This window comes from Cladophialophora carrionii (genome assembly GCF_000365165.1).
Source record: "Cladophialophora carrionii CBS 160.54 unplaced genomic scaffold supercont1.1, whole genome shotgun sequence".
Lineage (NCBI taxonomy): Eukaryota > Fungi > Ascomycota > Eurotiomycetes > Chaetothyriales > Herpotrichiellaceae > Cladophialophora > Cladophialophora carrionii.
The window spans coordinates 4,372,373-4,393,143 of NW_008481816.1; the positions used below are offsets into that span (position 1 = coordinate 4,372,373).

Sequence of the window (20,771 nt, forward strand, 5' to 3'; positions counted from 1 at the left end):
TCAACCGGACCAAACCCCTTGCACGCTTCGGCTCCCCCCTCCAAATTATTCTCATCCCAAATCTCCTGCACAGGGGGACGCGGGACCGCCACAACTCAGCACAGTCAGGCACCTCTCAAAAGTCTCTCATCGAACCACCACCCCTTTGTTCCCTTTTTGTTCCTTTCATCGCAAACCACCACATTCATTCAACCTAGCCACGAGTATTCCGACCACTCATTTCATCTTCTCTTCCCCGCTGACGCGACGCGCTTCGAGCGACCAATGTAGGTGCGACTGCAGCTGAGCCTCCCTTCAGCAGCGCTGTACAACCTCAAAACTGCATTTGGGTGAATGTAAACTGACGTCTCTGCAGTCAATCTAGAGTCCTTCACAGCGTTCTTTCTGCCACTTGACTCGGTCTTTCGTCTCGCCTCGACCGCCATCATGTCTGTCCGAATTCCGCTCGACGCCCTGACGTCGCGTCTCAATTTCTCGGACCGCTTCAACAGTGTTCGCTCGCAATCCCTTGCCCAGCGCTTTGCCAACATCAAACCCATCTCCGAATTCCTAGACTTGAAGAGACTTTCAAAGCCAGCCAACTTCGGGGAGGTACAGGCAAGAGTCAACTACAACCTGAGCTACTTCTCCAGCAACTATGCCGTTGTGTTTTGTATGCTTTCGGTATACTCCTTGCTCACGAACCTGTGGCTGCTCTTCGACATAATTCTGGTTGTTGGCGGCATGTGGGCTATTGGGAAACTTGGTGGTTCGGATCTTGAGATTGGTACATTCAGAGCCACAAGCTCCCAGCTTTACACTGGCCTGGCATGTATTGCTGTCCCCGTTGCGTTCATTTCTTCGCCGATTGCAACCTTCCTGTGGCTCATTGGAGCTACTGGTGTCACAATTCTGGGCCATGCCTCACTCATGGATAGGTGAGCCTCTCTCTGCAGTCACCGATAGTTCTTTGCTAGTATGCGAAAAGCTGACGGACATGTACAGACCTATTGAGAATGCTTTTTCCGAGGAGGCGGTCTAGGTGGTCGGCCGCGAACTCCATACGATATGCCCCCTGGGGGAAGACCACCAAGGGGACGACCGGGGCGGAACAACGACAGATTTTGGGAATTACAACAACAACAACGCTCATGGGATTACGATGCTCGTGTGGAGGAGCTGGACACTGATGATGATTACTCGCCGCAAGGTGTCGAGCTGGACCAAAATTACGGTCAAGGAAGGTATCGTTCAGACGAACTCCGTTTTACTGGTATAGATCTAGGCGGCGGAATGGTCCGTCGAAGGCGTTCAGGTGATGTTTACACTGACGACTTTACCCCATCTGATGACGAGGAAGAATTCGAGTACGATTTGCAATCAGGTCTCATCCGGCGACCGGACATGCAGGTCGCTTACAAGGAGAAGGAGGAATTGCTTGTACAGCGAGCTGAGGAGAGAATTGCGCGTGCCCGGGCTCTGGGTAAGCCCAACGTCAAGTTGAGTCGAGCTGAAATTGATGCTTTGGAACGATCAGCGCGGCACCAAAATCCTCCACATCTCTCCGCGGCTCCAAAAACAGTCCCCAAAAGCAAAAAGGAGGCGCCAGTGGTCAAACGCAAACCCATCGAAGTCCGCAAGGGTTCGAGTGGTACCAATGCTAGATCAGTCAGCGATTCTCCTCACAAAGGAAAATCAGGCGACAGTCGCAGCCGCGGGAAGAACACTGCTGGCAACGACTCTGCACGAGCGAGCCGCGAGAACTCAGTCGCTGCACAGGCATTACCACCAGCGGACCCCGACTACGATCGACGACTCCCTTATCCGCAAGGAAGTAACATGGTTGGAGCCCGTCAAATTGACCGATCCTGGCGGGGCCCTCGTACGAACTCCAATCAGTCTCTGCGGCAGTTATCACAAGTTATGCCACCACTGCAACATCCTTATTACACAAATCGCTATTCTTCGAACCCGGATGTGGTATACAGCAACAGGCCAGGCTCAAACTCGTCACGCTCTTCCCGGCCTGACCCTTCTGAGGTGGACTGGGAACCTCGCGCTCGTTCAGCATCCAGCCTTGTCAACGTCCCTCTGGACCAATTGCCATACCAAACCAACGTCGGAAGAGCGCCACGCTTTGACCCATCGGACCCGCGATTTGCTTCACCTCAGAGACGGGTCGCATCTGGTACGATGGCCGGACAGAATCAGGCTGCTCGTTATCGTCGCCCGCAGGACGAACTGTTCCTCCCTCCTGATGGGCAACCCGAGGTGTATAATTACCTGACACCGGGTACAGAGGATGACAACGATGACGATGACGACGATAGCGACTATGATGCGGGGGTGCAAGTCAACGTTACTGAGACACCAGGGGGTAATTACACGATACAAACGAGGAGTGCGACTGCGGCTGCATCATCATCATCATCACATAAGCAAAAGGGTAATGGTAAAAGTACAGCTGGGAAAAACAAAAAGGGAAGATAAGCCTCTCTTGCGGATCGGGGCTCTCGCATATTCATAGATACTTGATGTGTTCCTAATCTCATGACGCTCGAAGTTCTTTGGTACGCGCACTGAATAAATGACCTGGGCAGATGAAAGGTTCCAATCTACGCTCGAGAGACGTTCCTTCCTACTTCCATATTTGCAGCTGTCCGTAGGCGAGGTGAAATACACGGCCGGAAGCGAAGAGCGAACCACGGAGACCTCAACAATGCGGTTTTCCGAACTTCCACCCTAGCATGAGAGCGATCGCAGATCCGGCCTGATTCGACTAAACTCCGCCAGTACCGCCCGGTAGTTCTTGTACTGCCAAGGTGAACATGCCAGAGTCGACATCACCCCGGTGTCACCAGAGAGCGTGCGGAGCGAACCAAAAGGTACATCAGGGGCACAGTGATGAATACATGTAAATTCCACGGCATCTCCTTCACTGCTGGCTTCGTGCAATTGTAGATGCAGGTAGAGTGGTTAGGCACGAGTCTCACATGTGAACGAGTCTTCGACCACATCCAGTAGCTGACAGGTGGTTAGGGGCGCCATCTCTCGAGGCTGGTTATGTTGCCATTTCTCGTTGATGGTGAGAATCTCGTAATTTAACCATTGCCGTTGATACTGAGTTACAAAGCCACTATGCGAACCTCTGTACGCGCTTGAGACGTATATAGATTCACATGCATGATAGATAGGCTTGTCCTCTCCCAAATCTACTTAATGACCTGTTATTAAGCAAAATGTCCAGTCCCGCTAACTAGCCGCCTGGTTTTGTTCAGCTTACCATATCATCATAGTACTATGTAAGTAAGCAGTGGGGTCGGCCTGTCTTTCCAATGAAGATGAAGCCGGTGCCAACTCAGTCTCAAGAGGATGGGCAAAGGAATGTCGGGTCGCGGTCAGTTTGGTCCATGCTTCCAGAGACCTTCTATAATGAGTCAACAACAAAGCGCTTCCATCGCTTATGTCGCTTGATGGTTGTCTAGCCGCCGAGCCTGGAGCATTGGGAGCCGAGCAATTGATTTGGCTATCCCGCTCGTGGTTCCAGGTTGTCCTCACCGCCAGCTGTCCTGCCTGGCTTCAGCAAACATACGGTGCCATGTTCTCGCTCTGTCGGCTGGGTTGGCGTTGCCTAGGATGGAAAATTCTCCGTTAAAGCACATCTACCAATTGCAGTTCTGCTACATCAGTAGACTTGGGCAAAGGTCGAATTTAGGTTGTTCTGGGTTACACAGAACTGTGCTGCAAGGTCCATTTTTTCATTAGCTTCGGCGGAAGATGCCTGTCTCGCCGAGGTTATTGAGCAGCTGTCAAGATGCTGCTTTGTCGACATCGCCACATCCAGGAGAGAGCTGTGCCAGCGAGCATGGAGAGACGGTGGCAATTCGGGCTCGGAAAAAAGGCCTTGCTGTCTACACCGCAGTCCACAATGCGGCAGGACACAAGTGGTCACATGAGCATGAGAAACGGCACAGTTGTGATTCATAATACGAGGCTCAGAGCCTTGCACAAACCGAACATGCGCGGACGTTCGAGAAAGTTGGAAGGTGGCGCAGGGTCCTGCGTGACTTGGTACTTTTAGCTCTGGGCGAATGCCTTCAGGTGATCTTTATTAAAGCACATGAGTAACTCGTACTGGCAGTCAATCGAACCACAGGGTGGCAAAGTCGATCCCAAAACCCGGTAGGGCTTGCCTCCGGAAAATGCCAAGGGCGCCCGAGGCCGCATCTGAAGTTCCGAAGAGCCGGGACTGGCTGCCCGTCAGTCCCAAAGGGTTCCACCACCCACCAATCAGATCATGCCCGTATTGAAACCCCACCTGCTGTTGTCGTCGTAGTCGTACTCGTACGAGGACATATCAGAGAAGCATTCGAGATCGTCTGGTTCTGCCGCTCTCTGCGAACCGACGTGAATGTTCCAATCCCCGCTCTAGCACAACCTCCGCGCTTCCGTTATCATCAGCACGGCATGAGAGGCATAGTTTATGTTGCATGCACGTGTCTCGAGCGGCGGAGCAGTCCGTCACGAATCCCCGGTCTGTTTGCATAAGTCGCTGGTGTGGCGCACAAATTTCTCAGAGGCTGTGACATTCGATCTGACCAACTCCAGACAAACCGTTATCCAATGTTGCAATGTGGTTGGACCGCTCTACACTGGCGTGCCCCATGCGGCGAGTTCTGGATCTCTCTACGACTATAAGAGCTTGTCACAACCCCGTCGGTATCAGCACCGGTCTGGCCCTCAGGCCTCGTGGCTTCCTGTTTATTCCAGAGCCAACAAACCCGTGCCACACGCAAAATGGGGCCGATATCTTGACACCGTGACAAGAACCGCTGCGCGTTCGTTCTTCGCAAATTTTCAAGCCTTCACGCGGTTCTGCTGAGCGCCTTGGGCTCGTCCTGCTGCCTGCAGCCTGCTTGCTATCATACCAAGCAGAGATTGAACACGTTCGAGCACTGGCTGGAATTGTGCTCATATCTTTGTGGGACAAAATACCCTCCTTATCATCTCCCTGGGTCTAGCGACTGCATAAATTGAGGTAGGATATTGATCACTGGCATCGATCATCCTTTTCATTTATTTTCGCTGTCGCTTTGGCCCACCCAGAACTGTCTACCTTATTTTCAATTCATGTCATCAAATGATAATCCCCAGCAGGATGATGCTCCCAGCGGCGGTGGACGAGGGGACTCGGGCGGACGGCAGTCTTCGAATGTCATTGAGTTCGTCAACAGTGAGGACCCCAATGTCAGAAGTGCTATTCAAAGGCATACGGCCTATCATTCGGCAGCACAACGTCGAGAAGCAAGGTCGCGGCTGCTCCGACGTTCCAGCCAAGCCAGATATCTAGAATGGACAAGACGTCCCACGACAGACACCGACCTCGCGACTTCGTCCGCGAGCAGTGCCAGTTCAGTCTCTATATCCCCTGCGCCCTCACAGCGTGAGCGATCTGAACAACCTACTCGACCATCAAGCCATGAACGAGCATCTAGCTCGAATACAGATCAAGTGTCCGCGGAACCCGCAAGTGGAACAATATCTCCAGCAACCCAAGCAGGGATTTCTACTGACGACACAGTCTTGGATTTCTGTAAGTACCACCCCGGCACGACTCCGGTCAAAGCATGGACAGACTAGTCAACTCATGGACGTCGAAAGACAACTAACGTTGCGGCCACAGTGACCTCAACTTTCTGCGAACATTACCAGTCCAGAGATATTCTCGAATCTTCGATAGCGTTCATGCTGGAAAATGATACTTCACGACATCTACTCTTTGCCTACGCCTATGCGACGAGGAGAGCACGTCGTGCTGCCGACGGAAATCCTCAAGATCAAGTGGGTGCGGAAAGAAACCTTGGTCGCGGGACGAACATATTGTGGAACCGGCTTCAGATGGCAGGGCACGCTAGCTCTGATGCCAATGTGCAGGCCGTCCTTTTGCTGGTGGCATATTCCGCAGACTTTGGTCAGGAGAATGAAGTTCGTCTGCACGCAGATGCGCTGAGGACGATGGTTGATCAGCGCGGCGGTACTGATGCCTTCACGAACAACCCGTCGCTGCAACATCAACTGTTGGTGATTGGAAGCTCGCGCCGGTTTCATTTAACGCTGGACTGCGAGTCTGGTTGCCCGGATCTGCTGCGGTTCCCAGACGAGCTTCGACTGCCTCAAGGGGCAAACCATAGTCGAATGGATACCTAGGCACTCTGCAGACCGGCACAATGTACACTATTGTCGGCGTTGGCGGATTCGTCTTTGAAGGAATTACACTCTGTCCCCTGAGATAGGAGGCTGACTTTGCCTGGAGAAGGGAGCTTTAAATCAGTAACTCGCCGAGGCTGGTTCTGGTGCGAGCTGCACGATGGTGACGACTGTTCATGCCACTACTGTATATAACTTGTTGTAGACATCAGATTCAAGGACTCCGCTGAGCGGTGGTCCTACTATGGTCTACAGTGGCACCGTGCTTTGAATGGCCGTATAAGGTCTTGCGGCTCGCGAGCGTAACGGACTGAGGTTTGACGCAGCCATGGCTACGTAGCCTGCCTGACGTTTAATCTGAGCCCAAAGCTCGCGCAGGGCACCCTAATCCCATGGATTTTGGTCCAAATGGGCCTTCTGGCCGCCAAGGAAGACGACGGCCATGAAATACTTTGCCACAACAATGATAGAAATCGACATGTCGTATCTGAGGCGGAGAACATGTCGTGGAAGTATATCCGTGTACGGTTGATCGCGCACAACATTTAGGCGGATACTACGGAGATGCATGGAGGCAGCCACCCCCAGTCACTCTACAGCGGCGGCAGCAAAATTGGCGGAGGGAGAACCGAATCTATGCATTTCCCGGCGCCTCTTTAACGGATGCGCTCGTCTGCCAACAATTCCGTGTCTTCCCCACGACTGATCTCATCGCATTTGATGCCTGCATTTGCTCTTAATTCCAGTGCCCACGTTCGCAGATAGGCAGCTCTCCCAGCTCAGGACAGACTTCAATCTCCTCTCCCACCTCCCCAGACCTCGTCGCAAGGGTTTCGACTTACTCTGCATTGTGCTGCGCAACCTCGATCCTCCACAAATCTTTCCACTTGCACCCCGCCCTGCGCAAGCCCTTCCGGTACAGCCTATTGATTTGTCGCTACAAGAATTTGAAGCCCAAAGGTCCGTGGAGATCGTGCTTGAGCTGCAGGACTTTCTGAGACTTCTCTGAGCATAGAGTCTACACCAGCCGTCGCTTAGGAGGCAAGATGTCAGGCGAAGCGTGGCTCTACCTGTTGGCCGTGCTAATCAATGCCGTCAACCTGTTCCTTCAAGTCTTCTTCACTATCATGTACAGCGATCTCGAATGGTATGCAATGGGTCCTCGGTGTCTGCCCCTCGTCTGTATATGAAGCTAACCTGACGCCGTTACAGCGACTACATCAACCCAATTGACCTTTGCAACCGCCTCAACACATACATCGTTCCCGAAGCCGCTGTCCATGCCTTCCTCACCTTCCTCTTCCTGATCAATGGCTACTGGCTGGCGCTGATTCTCAATCTGCCTCTTGCCGCATACAACGCGAAGAAGTACGTGTGCTGAAACTGCTAGAAAGGAGCTGCGTGAGGGCAAGTACTGACAGGTCTGCTCGGCAGGATTTTCGAGGGCCAACACCTTCTCGATGCAACTGAAATCTTCCGCAAACTCAATGTACACAAGAAGGTTTGCACAACCTGAAGGTCTGGTAGAGTGCTTGGGTTACTGACATGAGTGTCAAACAGGAATCATTTATCAAGCTTGGTTTCCACTTGATCATGTTCTTCTTCTACCTCTACAGCATGATCGTTGCCTTGATCAGAGATGAATCCAATTGACTTACACAATGATCATGCGGTCGCGATGCACCACGGGAATTACTCATGATCCACAGGCACGCCATGAGACGCGGCAACGGGGTAATGCGGTTAGAAGGAAGATCGCTGGCATGGCCACGGAGATGATAGCGGCGTCGACCGTAAGAGCCAAATGATCAAAACGAAGGTCTCTACAGCACTAAGAGGAGGTGCACGCTGAATGGGGCAAATGGAAATGAAAAAAAGTGCTGGGTGTATATAGACGCCTGCACCACAGTGCTTCTGGCGATGGAGGTGGCAACGCAATGCCGTTGAAGTTGATTGAAGACCTGGTTGTCATATCCCCTGACACACCAGTATCAGCTCGTCCAATACCAGGTCCTCTTCGTCTTCAACAACTCGCGAGGGCATGCTGAAGGTTGATATCCGCCCTAGCCCGACGGCAACATAGACCCGGATAAGGCCTATGTCTACCCGACCCGGCGACTCTAGGCCGGTGTTTGTTGCTTCGCTTCCTACCTACACCATCACGCGTACCAGACTGAATGTCTGCCAGATGCCCTCGACTTATCTTTCGTTGATGAGGGCGGGGATACGAGTGCCATGCCTTGTAACTGGTCTGCTTGGACTTGGCAACATGCAGCATGCAGCAAAGCGCATAGGAGAGCAGCGAACAAATAAAGCGCCATGAGTAATTTCACGTAGGTCAAGCTCAAGTATTTCAAGTGGCCCCAGCGAGGCTGCCACCCCTTCACAAGGCCGGGATGTCCGCAATCTGGGAAGGTGTCCCGAGATGTCTTGGTAGCCGCCTCGCAGATCTCGAAGAGCGACGCCCTGAACTTTCTCCTGGGCCTATTGTCACCTTGATGCACTGTCTGGTTGCCGTCGCACTTCAGTATCAGGCAAAATGTCTGGTCTACTAGGCGGAGGTTACGACTCAAGTGATGATGAGGCGCCCGCGCCGACGGCCAAGGTGTCTCCGGCTCCCCGTAAGACAGTGGTGAATGCGGCGCCAGATGTTTCCACAGAGGTTTGGTCTTTATCGCCCCATCAGGATGCTGGTCAATCTAACAGGGAGCAGGATACCGAACAATTGCAAATCATGCTCGCGAACCCGACGAGTAATGCGCTCACGTACAATGTCACATATGACAACCTTGCACGACCTGTAGAAGGTCCCGCGAACCCATTCAAGTCGACGGCGGGGAATGCCCTGAAGCGCAAGAACGTGCTCACCGGGAACGCGGAGGAAACGACCATATCGGAGAACACGTTCCGGACAGCGCACAGGACATATCAGAGTCTAGGCTACACGCAGGATCCCAGTGTCAGTGGTGCGTTCGTGGGCAATCAGTCAGCCGTCGCAAAATATGGCGGGAAAGATGTGGTGCAGCTACGGCATTCGAAGGAAGACAGTGCAGTCATACGGGCGAAGAGGCAGAAAAAGGGCGACAGCAGTATCGTCGACGGGGAAGGCGCATACCTTGGGCCCTGGGCGAAATACCAAAGCGACGACGTTGCCTATGAGCAGGCAGAAGCTGCAGCCGACCAGGAACTGGGCTCGGACGAGGAATGGGTCGAGGAGGGCATCGCGCCGGCACCGCTTCCTGCGCCACCGAAAGAGGCTACGGCATACGCAGAAGATCTGGCTGGGGCGGAAACGACCGAATTCCACGGGGAATCGGAATTTGATTACCAGGGTCGGACTTACATGCATATTCCCCAAGATCTGGACATCGACCTACGGAAAGAACCCGGCTCGAGCCAAAACTACGTGCCCAAGAAACTCATACACGTGTACAAGTACCACACGAAACCGATCACCTCGTTACGCTTCATTCCGAAATCATCACACCTACTACTATCTTCGTCGGCAGATTCCAAGATTGCACTCTGGGATGCTCATCACGATCGATCTCTGCTTCGCACGTTCTCGGGACACAACAAAGCCATCACAGACACCGATTTCCACCCAACAGGACGTTCATTCCTGTCGGCGTCGTACGACCGCCAGATGAAGCTCTGGGATACCGAGACAGGAAAATGCATATCTCGGTTCACGACAGGAAAGACGCCGCATACACTGCGCTTCCATCCCGAGGGCAATGAATTCATCGCCGGGATGAACGACAAGAAGATTGTCCAATTCGACACTCGCTCGGGCGAGTTGACTCAGGAATACGACCACCATCTCGGTCCGATCAACACACTCACATTCGTGGACGAGGGTCGCCGATTCATTTCCACCTCGGACGACAAGTCCTTGCGCGCATGGGAGTATGGGATCCCCGTGCCGATCAAATTTATCGCCGATCCGTCCATGTATGCGCTTGTTCGCGCAGCTCCACATCCATCAGGGAAATACGTCGCATTCCAGTCCGCGGACAACCAGATCGTCGTCTACGCTGCGGGGGACAAGTTCCGCCAGAATCGCAAGAAGGGGTTCCGCGGGATGAACACCAGTGGTTACGCAATCGATGTGGCCATCTCCCCGGACGGCGGGATCATCTCCAGCGGCGATTCCGGAGGATTCGTATGCTTCTGGGACTGGAAGACGGGCAAAATGTGGCACAAGATCCAAGCTGGAGGGGAAGGGTCTGGCGCCGTCACATGCGTGGCATGGCACCAGCAGGAGAGCAGCAAGGTGGCGACCGGCGGGTTGGACGGCGTCATCCGGTATTGGGACTGAAAAGGCGTGATGCCGGTATTAGCATGCCGCGCGAGGAGAGCTTACTGCAATTAGCGCCAGAGGTGCGATGGCAGCGAAGGAGAGCAAATACCGGGGAGAAGAGGGAGGAGCAGTTCTCGCATTGAAAAGTGCGTCGATCCAGGTCTACTACCTAGGTACACACATATGATACCCCAGAATACACAGTCCAGTATTCACGACACGACACAATTAGTCGGCACTCCGACCGACCAGTCTTGGATGGCATGGCATTTCAATAGACGACAGAGTAATCCTGATCCAGTTCTGGCACAAAAAAATTCCTGCTAGTTTGCCAGAGGCCTCGACCTCGCGATGTCTTCATTTTTAAGTGATTGGGCGAGGCGGAGTGCTGGTCTATACAACCATAATCATGGTCCTAGGCATGCTGCAAATACTGACTCGCACGAGTAGGTATCAACATCCAGTACGTGTCAGATGGGGCGCAGTGCCAATCCTGGTTTTACCTTTCGACTGGTTGCCGCACTGGCGACCCGTCGTGGCTAGATATCAAGGGAGGAGCTGTCGTAGAGTTCAAGGAAAATAGTAAAGAAGACGTATGGGATGGTCTTTGTTCGATCATTCTACATTTTTCGAACGCTTTGTATGTATGTCCGGTCCCCTGTTCCCGTGCACGGGGTACTGTATTCGTACAATGCTTTCTCTCAACGACGCCGAAACCCCGCCCTGGGCCTACTACCCCGGGGGTTGGGGGGCTAACTTGCCATCTTGCTCATCTGGGGAAGATGTCCATGGCGCTCTCGTACCGGTGTGCCGAGTAGGCGGGCTGCTTTCTCTGCCAGGACGACAGATTCTCCGTCGTGATCAGGTTATGGGCATTCTCGACTTTTTGCCAGTCGATCCGATCCCACCACGCGGTCAGGTACTGTCTCTTGCCCAGCAGGCCGTAGTCCCTCATCCATTGATGCTCCCACACGTTGACGCAGAGGATGGGTTGCATGGGCAGCAGGCCCGCGTGGTATCGGTTCCGGTGGGCGCTGAAGTCGCCAAACGAACCGGCTGTGGAGCTGCCGACGGCGATGTCGCGTTCTTCCGGGCCGGACAGTCCCAGACCTGACCGGCCGGACAATTGATCTGAGATCGACGAGCCGGGCCCGAAGGTCGCCATGTCGGTGTCGTCGCGTCGTGGGGCGGCCTCGGGGTAAGGGCTGCCGGCGTTGTATGTCCGCAGGATCTTTAGGTCCTGGCCTGACTCGCCCTTCATCAACCACACAAAGCCGTTGCCAAACATGGCGTCGGCCGTCTCCAGCATCTCCTCTCTCAGCGTCTCCACGTTGCCAAACGTGTGTTCGATGCTCTTCATGGTCAGCAGGCCCGGTTTTCGCGCCGCGGGATCCTCGGTCTCGGTCAGGCACTCCTCCCAGAAGAACCGTGTGAACGTGAGCATGGCCGAGATGTTGTACAGATACGCTTTGTCCGACCGATGCGCGTACTTGACGTGCAGGGCGTGTGTCCCGGTGTCCTCGTCGACAGTCCCCAAAGTGAGCTCGTTGAGCTGGTCGGCCAGGTGTTGGCTGTACTGGACGTATGTTTCTTGGTAGGCTTCAGCGCTGAGGAAGCCGGGGACGCCGTGCCGGGCGAACAGTTCTTGTCGTGCCTGATTCGGCCATATCGGTACACCGTGTTTACATCGTCGTTGGAAGGGTGTCAAGGTGAAGGAGGGAGAGGTGTGTCTCTGGGAAAGACAAAGTCAGTCACCCGGCATGGTCTGGCAGATCGATTGAAACTTACAGGTTGCGTTTGCTTGACAAAGGCGCGCAGCAGCGACTGCGGCCTGGTCGCAGGTCTTGTGATCATCGAAACAGCGTGGTTACAATGCGGCCTCGCCTCGCTGCCCGATGGAACTGGATCGTGTGATTCTCTCAGTGCTCTGCTCTGGTCTGCTCTGCCCTGCTCTGCTCTGGGCCAAATTTCTCGAGACAATGGCTGCGGTCGTCGAAAGGGGACTAGTGCCCTGCCTGCATCTGGCCAATCCGCAAGCTCAGACAGTTCCACCAATCAGCGGGCTCGCTTGCTTTGCTGGGCCTCGCGTCTGAAACTCGTCGGCCACCTCCACGTCGACGCCTGCTTTCGATCCCAGTCACCATCTCTGTCGACAACCTATCGTTTCATATTGATCGGGTCTTTTCGCGCGATATGGCGCCCTGCATTGCGGCGCATGGTTGCGCATGATCTCCATACGCGGCAAGCCACTGGCTCTCCTCGAAGCTTCTCTCGAGTACACTTCATACAGACTGCATATTCATAGTACCACGAGATCGTATGGACATACAAGGGCCAGAGCTCTACATACGTTTTTCGCCGCCTGATGGATGGGCCCACGATCAGCTTCGGGCCCTTCTGCGTCCTGCTTTTGTTCTATAATCGGCGACATCTCTTTGTAAGGCTTGTGGTGGATGAGTACTTTCCTTTCCCTTTGTCACTCGCCCATCGACTCTACTCTCAAAGCTGTTTGTTTCCTCATTCTTCGTCTGCGACACCTATTCTTGGGGCCTCCTTGGTGATCGTTCAGTCCTGGTGACTATATTCTTTATATCCTGTGACCTTTGGCCACGCAGGCTTCTTGCTTATACCCCCCCGTTTGCTTGCTTATTTGCTTCTTTTCACGGGTATCAAACCCAGTACATACCACTCCGCCATGCATATCTCAAGCCTTTGTACAGTGGCTACGATCCTGATTGCTGCGGCAATCATCTCACCCACATCCGCTTTTGACAGCACATTACCTCCACGGTTACCGGGTCTATCACGGAGAGAAGACAACTCCTGCTCTGCAGTCGATCCGAAGTTGCCCAGTGGCTTTAGTTGCCCGACCGGCAGCAACTGCATATCTCTGGATGCCTCATCATCGGCACTCTGCTGCCCTGAATCAAGCTCATGCGACAACATCCAGACGATTTCGTGCGATGTTGCATCGCAAAATGCCACGTCGAACCCGACGGCTGGGATTTTCACAATAAGATTGGGCGATAAATTGCCGACATGTGGGACCAAGTGTTGCCCGTTCGGATACAACTGCGTCAGGGACGGCGCTGGAAATTCAGTCTGCACCATCATCAAGAGCACCAGCATCGTCGGAAAGACGGAGCCTTCCTCTGGTAACACGTCCAGCTCTTCAACAGCCACCTCGTCCGCAACGAGGACAGCCACATCGACAGCTTCGACAACAAGTTCGACAACCAGCTCCAGTGCAGTCAGTGCCTCAGCCGCACAAGCCACGCCACGATGCAACAAATTCCCGATTGGCGTGTTCTTGGCAGGTCTGTTTCCCGGCATGTTCGTCGGGGCGTTCCTGATGCTCGGCTGGGTGATTTGCAGTGGACGACACCGCAAGCCCAGCTCTCGAAGCTCCACTGGCTCGTCCATCTCGTACAAACCCACCATATCAGACCCCATTCCAATGGCAGGTGGTGGCGGGTTAAGAACAGACTTTCTGCGCAAGACCACTGACCGAGCCAAGTCCATGTTCTCAACCCAGGGCAACCGCAACAGCGAGCAGTATGTGAACAATTGGAAGATGCCTACACCGCCAGTTCCAAACAACGTCCCCGTCGCGCCTGTTGGTGTACCTGTGACGCCGGAGCGAAGACTTCCGCTCGATTCAGACACGGAAAGCATCAAAGTCTACTCTCCACCGAGCGCAACCATGCGACCACCCAACGCTGCGCACATCGCACCTCTGAGAGGCATGGCTACTCAACGACTACCGTTCCAAAACAACAGTAACAACAACATGGGCAGTCCGTTCCAGACCCCTCCTAACAATAATACCTCCACTAATCCCAACAGAATGAGCGCTACACTGCGGGATGAGCGAGGTGTCAGCGTCTTCTCCGAGGGGTCGGCGGAGAATGACGGGCCGACACTGACGCCCGCACGGTATGACGGCGGCTTCAATCCTACGAAGCGAACAGAAGTCAGCCGCCCCAACACCACCTTCACGGAAATGTTGCACGAGGCAGGATTCCCTGACCCGATGAACGGCACACCGGCTGTGCCGAAGATCCCTGAGGGATATACGGGCAAGAGTCGTTTCTGATTCGATCACTTTTGACGAGTTTCATTCCTTGTTCGCTACGACTGAGCAAGCCTCTGATGGCAGCGTGCTACGTTGGGATTTGAGCCACGTGCATTGTTGGTATGAGGGATTTTGATATCTACATAGATACTATCGCTACTCTGGCGGAACGGGGTAGCGTCAGAGATAATGCAAACTAATTCTAACAGGAAGTCACCTCTCAAATCGTCTACCATTCTCTTCTTGTCATCTCCGTTGATATCCAGCCATGATCTCGTGTACTTAGGTGTACGACACTATGCATGTCATATTGTACCGTGGTTGGGCTCCATTCCGCATGCCACATGCTCAGCCTCGTCCTGTCGACTGTACAGCCTCGTCACTTTCCCCGCATGAGGCTCTGCCCTATGCCGTAATTTCTAGAACCAAATGTCCAGGCTTGTGACGCTCCACGGGGATCGTCTCTGCGCAAGCAATACGTCCAGGTCTCAGTTCACCACCTCAGCCCATCTTCGCTCACACATCCACTCCACCTCCTGGCGCGCACCCTACCGAGTAAGACAATATGGCCGACCGCGCACCCTCGCCTACCCCCTCCGAACGTGCCCGCAAGGACGCCGAAGACCGCAAGCGCGAAGAAGCAGAACAAGCCACCCTGCCGTACAAGTGGACGCAGACGCTCGAAGAGGCCGAAGTCAGCGTGCCCATCCCCGGTAACCTAAAGGCCAGGGACTTGGTCGTCGACCTGAAGAAGAATCACATCAAGGTCGGGGTGAAAGGCCAGGACGCCATCATCGATGTAAGTCACTTTTGTCTACATGAGTTGTCCTGATGCCCTGATGCCCTTCCCTGCGTGAGACGGTCGAGGAAGCGAAGATCCGCGTCTGGTCGGCACTCGCACTCCCGATCTATGATCTGCCATTCTAACGCTTGATAACTCCCGATCTATGATCTAACGCTGAATAACTCCCCCAGGGCGACTTCCCGCACCCGATCCAAGTCGACGACTCGACGTGGGTGCTCTCGACCAAACCCGACGGCGGCAAGGAGATCCTCATCACGCTGGCCAAGGCGCGCGGCTCCAACTGGTGGGCGCACATCGTGACGTCGGCGCCCAAGATCGACACCACCAAGATTGTGCCGGAGAATTCCAAGCTCAGCGAGCTGGACGGCGAGACAAGAGGCATGGTGGAGAAGTACGTGCTGTGATGTGACTTGATCTTTTTGTTAAATGCCTTTTTCAAAAACCTGTCCCTCCCCTACCCTTGAGCTCCACCCTCTCTCAAGGGATCGGACGGGCCCGACCACTAACTAACGTTGGGGATAGGATGATGTACGACCAGAACCAGAAGGCCATGGGTAAACCGACGAGCGACGACCAGAAGAAAGATGACATACTCAAGAAGTTCATGAAGGAGCATCCCGAGATGGACTTTTCAAAGGCTAAAATCGGCTGATCGAACGAGCGACTGTGTGGAAGGCGATTGTGACACCAGCCGACGTGAGACTGGATGAGACGCCACAATATGCTGTCACGTCTGAGACGGGCTCACGGGCGTGTTTATCCTGACCAGTTTTTCCTTCTCGCTGTGTCTGCAGGTTAGCGGCATGAATATGCTTCATGTACAGGAAAGGCGTCACACGGATGATGAGAAACGATTACACCAACGCATAGCGAATGGAGTTGACGCATCCATCTGGCAGGGGAACTGCACCATGGTTTGCTTCTTCAGGTGTAATGTGGAAATGGAATTGCTCTTCAGAGCACGGTCCGTCAGATATCGTTATCAGAATTTGCCCTCCTCATCAGCCATCACTTGAACAATACTCCGTAGATGCGGCCTTTTTCATGCTTGGCACAAGGCGAGCCGGGGAGCTAGCTGTCGATGTGCTCTGTCTCAGAAACACCGGCAAGCCACATGTCAGCTCCAGAGACTGGACCATGCCATCACTTGCGCAGAAACAAATATATCAGAGCTCATCTCTCTTCTGTGACGCGCCAGCCTCCCTCAACCTCCACATCATGATCCCGTGTCTGGGTACCTCCGCGCTCAGTAACCCTCCACCTTGCACACTGCCAGCTGGAGTGCCCATGAGAAGCGGATTAGTCTGATTCAGACCTAGCGCCCAGCTGGTCTCGCTAGCATTGTAGTACCCCGTCGCATTGGCCACGGCAAGCGTCCCGTTCAAGACTCGGGCAGCCACGTCGCGTGGCATGACTGTCTGATTACCCCAAACGTCGAACAGATCCCAGCTCTTTTGCGCGTTCTCGTTGGTGCGAATGCCCCCGAAGACTTCGACCAGGCTGTAACTCATGGTCCGAGTGTTGTTGCCAGCATTGATAAAGGCCACCACTTGATCGCCTCCAATGAGGGAACCCTGCCAGACTTGCACCTCCCCAAAGCCCCACTCATCCTTGTCATCCACTTGTTGTCTCACGGTTCTCGCTACGGCGCTCACGCTCGGATCCTGGCTGATCGCCAACACCGCTGGATTCATCAATATCGCATAGTCTTCGGGGGACAACTGGTCCAATTTGTTTCCCCTAATGAACACTGCTATTAGTATCCCGACAACTTCGAGCGCGAGGAGACGAGCATATTGGGTTGCGGGTAACGGCAAATCCAGGATCTTAGGAGTACTCACATGATCAGCGGAGATTTGATGGCGGCCCACATGCTAAAGTGGACCTTGTATTCGTCGTAGGTCATTCCCCCGTTGCCAACTTCCAGCATGTCGAGGTCGTTGTAATACCCGGCTTGGTTCTTGCTGCGAATGAACGAGGCCTTCCCAAGGATATTCATGACCGAGCAACCGTACCCAGGTATCTGACAGTAGTAGTCGTCCGGACCGCAGGGGCAGGATGTGGTGGGCATACTGAAGCTGTCCATGATGTCGCCGGAGATGCGGGCACTGTTGGCAATGGTGCTCGCCCATTCCCTGGTACGTTCCACACAAACATTAGGACTGGTTATTCGCCAAGCATGTGTAAATATAAGGGATGACGGGGGTAGGTAGCAACGTACCAGGGCTTATCATCTCCCCAATTGCACAGAGAATACACAAAGTCCCTTCCCGTGCTGTTCAGGGCATTCGACATGGCCGCGTACCGATCCTGACTTAGCTTCGGAGTCCCCGACAGACCCTCGTTGTAACAATTGTCGTATTTCAGATAGTCAGCCCCCATGGACGCCCACCATGCTGCATCTTGGCTCTCATATCCTAAACTACCAGGATAGCCCCCACAGGTAAACCGACCCGCGGAGCTGTAAACGCCAAAGTCCAGACCGTAGTCGTGCAGTTGGCTTGCTATGTTTTGGAGTCCAGAGGGAAATTTGGCCGCGTTGGCAACAAGTGTGCCGTTGGAGCTGCGATTGAGCTCCGTCATCGCATCGTCGAATATCACGACCCGGTAGCCCAGGTCGCGGAATCCAAGAGACACGAGCCGCTCCGCATTGTTGAGTATGGTGCTCTCGTTATACGCCAAGCCATATGCATTGTATGTGTCCTAGAGCATGTCAATGAGATTTCATCCCGAGCCAGGACATGCAGAGGCGCAGTGGGCGTGAGGGTGGAGTCATTGTTGAAGCTTTTGAAGGATGTAGCATGTCTTTGCGCGGCCACAGGGGTCCTCTTACCCAGCCCATCTGAGGTGTTTGAGCGAGGCCGTTGTAACTGAGGCTTGCTGCAGCAACAGTTTCAAGCAACGCAGCAGCCAGAAGCCATTGAGATATCGGTGATGACACTTTGAGTTTAGCTCCCATCATGTCTCGAGTTGATGTGCGGGTTCAAGAGAAAGTAGGAGTGAGAAAGAGCAAAGCGGGAAGCAGGAAAAGAGGGAGACTCTGGGAGTCATGACCCGCACTTATCATTCACAGTGTAACTTGAATGCATGAGCAGGTTACATTCAGGAACCGTGCTGTAGATTGTTGGAGCTTTCCATTGAATCTCCATCCAGATGAATCTCGTGTCGAAGCACAGCATCTGATTCCCCGCAATCCTGGAGATTCGTCGTATAGCTAAACAGTCGATCTACATTTAGTGACGCCATGGCTGCATAAGACGCATGCGCTGCCCCTTGCTTGAAGCTTGTCCATGGCCCCTTTTTGGCAAAAGAGCGGTGCTGGTTCGGTGTATTACCCGGCATAAGTACGGTATCGCAAGGTTTGTGGGTGAAGCCCGCCGCGGCTACAACCCAGAAGACATATTTACCGCAAGCGGCGGAAAACGCTGAGGAAATGCCATTACCGTCTCAGCTGAGGTTCAGATGTTGCCAACATGATGTGACGGTAGCTCCCTTCACGCCGATAGCCACAATATGCCCTGATCGAGGTATAGCCGCCGTACGAACGCGATTCGGCGCGGAATTGCATAGGTTGCCTCCGTTACCTCGAGTCTCGATCTCGCTCAAAGTGGTGGGCACTTTGGTGGAATGGACTGGCCGTCTGCGGGTGTACCGAGTCCTTGTCTTCAGACGTCGACTCGTCACGTAAAATGATCCCGCTAGTGTCGAAGCAATATAGCATGTCTGACGGTTGTGTTTGAGGAGCTCAAGTCGGCCTTTTGAACCCCATCATAGCCAGGTTGATGTCAGGTGGCGGCTTCCTTTGCAGGGATTTGGGGGACTCCATTCCGAGAGAGCTGCCGTCTGTCGCGAGCTCCGGCTCTTCGTAAATACTGGCTGACTCGTTTGCGCCAAAGAAACCGTCCCACAAGCCTCGTTTACACACCAGAGCTCCTACTAATACAAGTGGCAGCTGCCAGACGCTGGCCCAGAAAAGGCCTCGAGCACTGCCCCCGGCGCCCTGCTGCTTCCAGAAGCGCACTGCTTCTCGAGCCATCCATACGTTGCACGCTGTACTGACGAGGAGAAAGCCCGAGTCGACATAGCCTCCCCAATATAGAGCGCCACATATTGGAAACATGGCAATGGAATAGCGAAGCGCCACACGAGCGTTTCGAGCGGGGTTGGTCCAGGCCAACATTTGATGACCAGCATTCTGATAGTCGGCTCGGATGGTATGTGATAAAGACATGAAATGTGGAAACTGCCAGGCGAACAAGAGGGCAGCCAGAGCCCAGCCCCCGAGCGAACCCTCGGAAAACAAGAGATCTTGCCATGAATGGTGTTCCGACGTCGCTACCTCACCGGCTGCCGCGCACCAACCCATCAAGGGAGGAATGCCACCAACCACAGCGCCAATCCAGGTATTGGCTGCGGATATCCGTTTCATCGGGGTGTATACCCCGGCGTACAAGAAGATGTTGAGAGCACTCAGACCGGCGACTGTGGGGTTTGTACCGAAACCAAGGAGTAGCAGCCCAGAAGCGCCGCAGAGGAAGGCAAAGACTGCCGCGGCCCGCGGTGAGATCAACTGTCGTACCAGAGGTCTGTTTCTCGTCCGAGACATCAATGCGTCATAACGTTGCTCGAAGAGCATGTTCAGAGTATTCGCACATGCAGATGACAAGAAGGTGCCGGAGGTCAGGAACAGCAAAGTCAGTGTCGAGGTCGAGAAAGTTGAAGTCACAGGCGATGCCATGGAAGATAAGATGTCAGGTATAGGATACAGACTGTAGGCACTCGTGGTTGTAAGGACCACGAGCAGGGAGAGACGTGGCTTCGAAAGGGAGAGGTAGGTAGCCATTCTCCGTCGAATAAAGGCAGATGTAGGCATCGCGGTCGCAGCAGTCGCCAGCTGAGATGAGGCATCTAGAGGGAGCGGTTCCTCTGAAGGGTTCAAAGCAGCTTTCCGCCTCTTCCTCTTCCTGTGTGGGAGTACATCGTCTGTTTGGGCGTGTTGGACGGCTTCGAGAGAACCCGTAGCGGCAGTCTGGCTGCGCGCTGGCTCGATCGCGCTCCGGGATTCCTGTTCGATGGCCGGAGCTTTGGTGGAAGCTTCTTGTTCCCTAGTTCGTATAGTGTTGAGAGCCACCTCTTGTTGCCCGCTTCCTGATGTTTCTGCAATGGTGCGGACCGCAGCCAGCATTCCACTTTTGATCCATCCTCTGTCGATTGATGTGTTTTCAGAGAAATAGTCTTGTACAAAGTTCTGGGAATGGGCAACGCTTCTTGCTGCCTTGTCGGTAGGTACGAAGCCACCGTGAAGCTTCCTGGTTGATTGCCACGCAGTTCGCAGGAGCCCGCTTGTCCTGGATGGTTTGCGGATGGATCGCGTAAGGCCAGCTGAACAGACACGAAAGCCA

At 54.0% G+C, this 20,771-nt stretch overlaps 10 protein-coding genes across 10 annotated transcripts; 7 read left to right on the top strand and 3 right to left on the bottom strand.

Moving 5' to 3' along the window:
• Positions 1–426: 426 nt before the first annotated feature.
• Positions 427–921, top strand: G647_01559 (uncharacterized protein; the record flags this gene model as incomplete). The annotated part of the gene is made up of 1 exon (XM_008724958.1): positions 427–921. One exon carries the CDS (start codon positions 427–429, stop codon positions 919–921), a length of 495 nt encoding a protein of 164 aa, XP_008723180.1.
• Positions 922–1,047: 126 nt separating this feature from the next.
• Positions 1,048–2,469, top strand: G647_01560 (uncharacterized protein; the record flags this gene model as incomplete). The annotated part of the gene is made up of 1 exon (XM_008724959.1): positions 1,048–2,469. One exon carries the CDS (start codon positions 1,048–1,050, stop codon positions 2,467–2,469), a length of 1,422 nt encoding a protein of 473 aa, XP_008723181.1.
• Positions 2,470–5,109: 2,640 nt separating this feature from the next.
• Positions 5,110–6,186, top strand: G647_01561 (uncharacterized protein; the record flags this gene model as incomplete). Its single annotated transcript, XM_008724960.1, has 2 exons — positions 5,110–5,572; positions 5,663–6,186. 2 exons carry the CDS (start codon positions 5,110–5,112, stop codon positions 6,184–6,186), a joined length of 987 nt encoding a protein of 328 aa, XP_008723182.1.
• Positions 6,187–7,232: 1,046 nt separating this feature from the next.
• G647_01562 (uncharacterized protein) lies at positions 7,233–7,839 on the top strand (the record flags this gene model as incomplete). Its single annotated transcript, XM_008724961.1, has 4 exons — positions 7,233–7,333; positions 7,399–7,554; positions 7,621–7,687; positions 7,747–7,839. The coding sequence occupies 4 exons, from the start codon at positions 7,233–7,235 to the stop codon at positions 7,837–7,839; spliced, it is 417 nt and encodes a 138-aa protein (XP_008723183.1).
• An 886-nt stretch (positions 7,840–8,725) lies between these two features.
• On the top strand, positions 8,726–10,507 carry G647_01563 (uncharacterized protein; the record flags this gene model as incomplete). The annotated part of the gene is made up of 1 exon (XM_008724962.1): positions 8,726–10,507. The coding sequence occupies one exon, from the start codon at positions 8,726–8,728 to the stop codon at positions 10,505–10,507; it is 1,782 nt and encodes a 593-aa protein (XP_008723184.1).
• Positions 10,508–11,258: 751 nt separating this feature from the next.
• On the bottom strand, positions 11,259–12,343 carry G647_01564 (uncharacterized protein; the record flags this gene model as incomplete). Its single annotated transcript, XM_008724963.1, has 2 exons — positions 11,259–12,221; positions 12,278–12,343. 2 exons carry the CDS (start codon positions 12,341–12,343, stop codon positions 11,259–11,261), a joined length of 1,029 nt encoding a protein of 342 aa, XP_008723185.1.
• An 841-nt stretch (positions 12,344–13,184) lies between these two features.
• G647_01565 (uncharacterized protein) lies at positions 13,185–14,585 on the top strand (the record flags this gene model as incomplete). The annotated part of the gene is made up of 1 exon (XM_008724964.1): positions 13,185–14,585. The coding sequence occupies one exon, from the start codon at positions 13,185–13,187 to the stop codon at positions 14,583–14,585; it is 1,401 nt and encodes a 466-aa protein (XP_008723186.1).
• A 544-nt stretch (positions 14,586–15,129) lies between these two features.
• G647_01566 (uncharacterized protein) lies at positions 15,130–16,021 on the top strand (the record flags this gene model as incomplete). Its single annotated transcript, XM_008724965.1, has 3 exons — positions 15,130–15,363; positions 15,540–15,760; positions 15,892–16,021. The coding sequence occupies 3 exons, from the start codon at positions 15,130–15,132 to the stop codon at positions 16,019–16,021; spliced, it is 585 nt and encodes a 194-aa protein (XP_008723187.1).
• Positions 16,022–16,535: 514 nt separating this feature from the next.
• G647_01567 (uncharacterized protein) lies at positions 16,536–18,328 on the bottom strand (the record flags this gene model as incomplete). The annotated part of the gene is made up of 4 exons (XM_008724966.1): positions 16,536–17,109; positions 17,211–17,504; positions 17,591–18,072; positions 18,203–18,328. The coding sequence occupies 4 exons, from the start codon at positions 18,326–18,328 to the stop codon at positions 16,536–16,538; spliced, it is 1,476 nt and encodes a 491-aa protein (XP_008723188.1).
• A 786-nt stretch (positions 18,329–19,114) lies between these two features.
• Positions 19,115–20,554, bottom strand: G647_01568 (protoheme IX farnesyltransferase; the record flags this gene model as incomplete). The annotated part of the gene is made up of 1 exon (XM_008724967.1): positions 19,115–20,554. One exon carries the CDS (start codon positions 20,552–20,554, stop codon positions 19,115–19,117), a length of 1,440 nt encoding a protein of 479 aa, XP_008723189.1.
• Positions 20,555–20,771: the final 217 nt, after the last annotated feature.